The following is a 6,000-nucleotide window of genomic DNA, read 5'->3' as shown; positions in this document are numbered from 1 at the left end:
GTATTCTGTCTTTTACATAATGATGGGATTAGAAAAGGTCAAATGACTTGTGAGTACCAATGAGGACATCTAAAATAGATTGTGTTCACTGTACTCAGAAGCACATAAATGTAAACATTGATTGGCTTCTTCTAACATTTATAACAAACAAAAGATTAATTTGCTAGCGTAACAATGCAAAAGTACAGTAGGAAAGAGTAGCATTTAGGAGAGCAAAATAATATTAGAGGGATGGTATCGCTTCAAAGCTTAGCTCAGGTAATGCATTTGACATATTAAATACTTCTTGTTTTATAGAAGAGTTTCCTTCACCAAGTAACATGCAAAACTCCTCTACTCCTCTTATCCTTACCATTGGAACAGGATGCCAGGAAGCAAAAAGCTTCTGAGTCTCTCAGAAAATAAAGCAGAAGAATGAAAACTTAAGAAAAAACTTTAATTGTCAGTGTCCCTGGAAAGCATGAATATAAATATTGTAAGTGCATTTAAAGTACTTGAATTTAGGTTCTTTTTTTCTTTTTAAGTATCTTTTTTAATAGCATAGCATGTATCATGCACTAGACTGCTTTACCTGTGAAACTCAAGCATTTATATGGTTGCAATAATGAATATATCATAAACCATCCCTTCCTTTCAAATAACAAAAGAGTAGCTGGAAGGAAACATCAGTGTGGCGGTCATTCATGGGCTTGTGTCTTCCTGGAGAAAATCATGGCTGAATTTGAAGTTTACCATGAACTTGGCAGCAGCACATGAAGTGTGCATGGAGTGCAAGGAGCTCATGAGAGAGAGCAGAAGGATGTGCTGAGTCCCCGGCAAGCACATTGGGGTTGGCTTCCAGATTCTGAAATGTGGTCACTGGATGCAAACTCTGCAACCTGCCCTCAGCTTTGGCTTTGCTGAACTCACGTCCCACAGTCAGGAATAATTCACTATCACTAGAGTTCTTCCTTTATTGTGGGACATACAGGTGGTTACATACCAAATTTTTAGAGAAATATAAATGACAATTAAATGAGTAAGGTGAACAGGGCATGTGTACCAAGCCAGGAGAAAAAAGGAAAAAATAAAAAAAACAGAAGAAGAAGAAGAAGGGCAGGGGAAAGGGGACTTTTGATTCTCTGGAGTATGTGGGCAAACTTCCAGGCTTCACTGTCAAAGCTATTGGCAAACTCCCATTAACTTTAGCGAGGCAAAGCTTTCACTTCTGATCCAGGAAAACTAACCTTACAAAAAGGTGGCTGCTTCCTGTTCTTGGTTTTTGCACTTCACACAGCTTACAAGACAAGAAGAAAAATGCCAGAACCCAATAAACTACTTTTTCATTGCTTTTTGGATGTATGACAGTGGGAGAGGTGCATCTGGAACTACATTTGGAGTTCAGCTCTCAACCCTGATGCAGACAAGTAGCCTGTCATGACTGGAGGAGACTGGATTTGAGGTCTCTGTGGAGGGCTGTCAGCGAAGTCCTCCAGGTAAACAAGGCAACCTCAAGCCCTGTTCCCTTAGGCTTTGTCCAAATGTAAGGCCTGGTCAGTGGACCTGTAGAAATATAACTGCAGCAGCAGCCTTTCTCTGGTGGAGGTGGTTACACTACCTTAAAGTCTGTTTGCTGGAGTATTTGTTTAATTTCAACAAATACTTGTTTTCCCCAGTTACCTCAGGTTTTCTCTGCGCTTCATTTATTCTTTTTTATCTTACAACAACCACCTGCTACTCTGCTCTCCCAGATCCAGTGCACTGCAAGTGCACATTTAACTTCCAAACCTTCACTGGGGAAGCCTGATGTGAAATAATGGAAGTAAACTTCTTCCCTCTGGGTATCATTCTGGCTGCCAAAGAAGGTATACTCCTCCAGGTGAGAGTGTAGGTGAGATGAGTGAGGTATGTCAGCCCATAGAAATGGATTCACATGTACACATCGCTCTTGAATTTGTTTAAATATATATATATATATTATATATATTATATATATTATATATATATATAATATATTATATATATTATATTGATAATATATTATATTATCAATTGTGAGAGTGGAATTACAAAACACTTTTCACTTAAAGTAAAAATGTGGGGGTTTTTCCCCTTCAGCTGTGTTTTCTTTCACAGTCTGCAAATTCCATTAAAGTCTATAGTTTTCCTTGCTGAAGAGCGATGGAAAGTGGTATGCAGTGATGGTGTGGTACATGAGTTGTGTAAAAATCATCTGTGGCTGGGCCACAGAACTATGGATTGCCACCAGTGATAGTAGAACTTGTCAATGAACTTGGGCATCCTTGCTTCATGCTTTCTTTAGCCAGTGAGGAAGTTGTGATCCCTTTCTTCCCACCTCCTCTGGCTTCCAGCTCCCTGAGTGGGCTGAGGAAATGAGTCATATCCAAAATAAGAGGGATAAAGACTTTCTGGGGAATTAACCTCTACATATGAGACACAGCCAAGGTCTGTGGTTAAATATTTTTATTTGGCTCTATATACAAAGAAAAAACGCACACACTTCATAAAGAAAATGACAAGCAATTAATTACACAGTATCACTGTGATGTATAAACACCTATAGTCAGTTTATACAGCTAGATATTCCCCTCCTAAATTGCACCTACAGCACTCAGGGCAAGGGCAGCAAAAAGTAACTGGATTAAGTTATCAGCAATATTTCCAGGTAAATTAGTGCTTAATAGCATTTGTTGTGTTTAATTACTTCCAAATGTTAAAATAGGTTCTAATGAAAACAACGAAATAGTTTGGTGTACCAGAACAGGCTTTTCAGAGGCCAGATGGTATAAAGTCATTGAAGTAAGAACTAAAATAATCTTGTTTTTACAATACTTTCACAAATTGGAGTCCTGTGATAAAACACACTTTCATAAGACTGATTAAAAAGATTCTTTAATACCAGTGCAGCAGCTCATGTGTGAGGTTTGTATAGCTGTCAGCTTTCCGTGGAGGAAAAAACCTCCTGAGAGACTCATCCTGGCGCAAGCCTGTTCTCGGTGAGTATCACTAACCATTATGGATAGGAGCTCCTGACTGCAGTCTCTGTGTGTTCTGTTGCTTTTCACTGAGCAACTTTGAATTTCTCTTGTGGTAAATTTTCTACACCTTAGTCCTCATTATTGTAATACAACAGCAACACTTTAAGCAGTATGGCAAGGAGTTCATTAGTGCCAAGATAGATGACTTGGCCGGCTTTTTAATATCACTTAACAAAATTCAGCTTGTCTCCAGACAGTCCCCTCCCGTGTGACCTGCAGGCAGAAAGGAGAAGCGACTTTCCAACCTGCCTTCGGGGCCGGCACTGGCAGCCGTGGGCTGCCGTTTGCAAAGTGAGCTCTGGTGCCGGTCGCCTGGCCGTAGTTTGGGGCGCTCCAGCCCTTCAAAGTTCTCCGTTAGCAGTCACTCGCTCTGTTTTCCCGCGGGGCACACCATTGGAACGCTCCACCCACCGTTAACTACCTTGTTGCGGGCGCTGATGGGGGTGGGCAGTGCCCAGCCGCCCCCCACTGCCCCACGACGGGGCGGGACAGGGCGGCAGCGGCCCGCTGGGAGCCAAGCGTGCCCGCCCCTCCCCGGCCTGCCGTGGGAGGAGAGGCACCGGCGGGGCACGGCTCCACCTGAGGGGGCGGCGGCGGCGAAGGGCAGGCCCGCCTGCCGGTGGGGGTGAGGCCGGGACGGTTCTGCCCCCACGGTAGGCGAGGTGTGGAGAGAGAGGTGCATGGGAGCGCTGCAACATGGCCTCGGCCTCCTCCTCCTCCTCCTCCCGTCCCGTGGGATGGGGTGTCAGAGACCAGGTGAGCGACCAGCCCTCCGTCCCGCACCGCTGCCGTCGGGCGGTGTGAGGGCAGAGGTGCCGGGACCGGCGGCTGCCTCTGCTTTTCGTCCTTTCCCCGCCCGCCCTCCTCCTCGCCGCTGCCGGGCGCAGCGGGGCCGTCTCCTGCCGGGCTGCGAGCGGCCGCACCGACGGCGGCTGTGGCGGGGCGCGTGCAGCGTGAATGGAAGGGGCGGCTCGTGCGGCCCTTAACGGTCACCGAAGCACATCAGCGGCCGCAGGGCTGCCCGCCCAGGGCGCGAGAGGAGCGGCACGGCCGGCTCTGACCCTCTGCTGCGCCAAGGTGCGAGGGCTGGGAGCGAGCGCACCCAGCAGCCTCTCCCCACCCTAGCCCTTGTCGGGACTGGCCTCCCCCGCTGGCGTACTGCATGTGCTTTATTAGGCTTTTCACACCTCAGTCATGACGCAACCAGGTGCTTGTGGGGTGGATGGATGCTGACATCCCACTCGAGAGATGGCTGGGGTTCTCCTCCATCCTTGCCTGGTGCTCAGCCATCGACCCGGGCCTGCTGGTCGCTGTCGGGCAGGTGGTGGCTGGTTTGCAGCCTGTCACTTGGCTGGTAGCCAAGGCGAATCCATAGCAAAGCGGCTTCAGCGGCGCTGTCACCGGCAGCGAGACAGGTAAATCGAAGGTCCTGTGGAAGTCTGCACTTCACTGTGGCACAGGCGGCCACTGGAGCTGTTTTTCTCTCAGGACTTCCCTCCCCCCACGGTGGTTAGACACAGGGTCAGGTGAAGGAGCTTTGATACCGTGTTGTGTGTCCCTTAGACATTCAGTGTGATCACTTTCTGTTTATTGCTTTAACAAACGCTGCCTTGTGTCAGGAGTGAGTGGACTGGTCCCACATTCCTCCCGCTGAACACAAATAGTATAATCAATTTTAACTGTGAAGACTCATGTTCTCAGGAGAGAAAAAGAGTGCATTTTAGCCTTTTAGCCAGACCAGCAAAATGACACTTCTCCCACTAGAAGTAAGTTTTACAGGATTGGGAAAGTATCGTGAATGTGAATTACTTTTTTTGTTTGTTTGTTTTTAGGGGTATATGCTCAGAACTCCTGAAACTGAAAACTGTAAGATTAAAGTGTAATTAATCCAGAGTAAATAAGCTTTACCCTTTCTTTTTTAATGTTTCTCCCTCGAAACTGTGTGGTGTTCATGTTCTAAAATGCAATGGAAAATAACATCCTGAGAGAATGGACCAACTAGGTTCTCTGTAAATTCTGTCTCAGCAAGATGCTGTTCCTCATGTCCATCAGGCCTTTATGTCATGAGAGCTGTGTTTGAAGGAGAGCTCCTAGAACATGAAGACAGCACTTCTTTACTCCATTTTTTCTTCCTCTCTTTTCAACAGTTGGCTGAAGAATAAATGGAGTGGATGTGACCTCTTGTGTGTTCACAATGTGGCCAGGTTCCAAACTTGTTCTGAGAGTTTTATAACCTAGGCCATGTTGAAAACATTGAGTTCTTAAAGAAGGTGACAGTTCTCAGTCTCCAGACTGTGTATATTACATCTTGGGCTTGGGGTAGTTTGAACTCGGCTTTGTTCTCTGATCATTTAGACCGTCAAGGGCAGCTGATTCCCAATTCGTTTGAGAAGGCTGTTGGGTCAGACTCTAAAACTTCTGGGTGTCTCTGCATGGTGGTTTTTTCATTCCCACCCAAGAGGGTGGTGGGTGTGTAAGGTGCTCAGATCTTGAGACACTATTAGTGCCTAATGTTGGAAATAGGGGCATACTTTGAAACACTCAGTGTTTTTAGCAAGTTCTTTGTGAGAATCTTTTCTGCCATTGTAAATCTCACTCTGACGTCCTAGATATTTTCCTTGGGAATTTCCTAATGCTCATTGTGTGATTTCTGTTACAAAATGATACTGTGCTGTTACTCTGCTGATACTTGCCAGAGGAAAATTTTGGGGATTTTTGTTACTGAAAAAATTATCACCTCTCTTATCTTTTTCTGGATACTACTTTATTTGCCCATATATATATAAAGATTAATTTGCTGCAATGCAGTGATTTACAAATTAATGTGAATAGTTAATTGCATGTGGATATTTCCCCTTAAAAAAACTAGAGTTCTAGTTTTTCCTGAGGTAGCTTCTAAGCTTTGCAGAGGGAGACAAAATTATTGTAATGACATAAGAAAAAATATCAAAACTTGCTATTA

At 45.2% G+C, this 6,000-nt stretch overlaps 1 protein-coding gene across 1 annotated transcript in view; it reads left to right on the top strand.

The window, feature by feature from the left end:
* The first annotated feature begins 3,695 nt into the window (after positions 1-3,695).
* Positions 3,696-6,000, top strand: part of ANK3 (ankyrin 3) — a 385,651-nt gene continuing 383,346 nt past the window's right edge. Inside the window, exon 1 of the mRNA XM_068140068.1 lies at positions 3,696-3,794. Within this exon, the coding sequence (XP_067996169.1) occupies positions 3,735-3,794 (60 nt within the window). The 5' untranslated portion in view covers positions 3,696-3,734. The remainder of the gene's footprint in view (positions 3,795-6,000) is intronic.

Source organism: Melanerpes formicivorus, unplaced genomic scaffold (assembly GCF_026170545.1).
Source record: "Melanerpes formicivorus ecotype bairdi unplaced genomic scaffold, bMelFor1.0.p_v2 SCAF_6, whole genome shotgun sequence".
Taxonomy (NCBI): domain Eukaryota; kingdom Metazoa; phylum Chordata; class Aves; order Piciformes; family Picidae; genus Melanerpes; species Melanerpes formicivorus.
The sequence above is the reverse complement of the archived record's forward strand: the minus strand, read 5'-3'. Positions and strand labels throughout refer to the sequence as shown.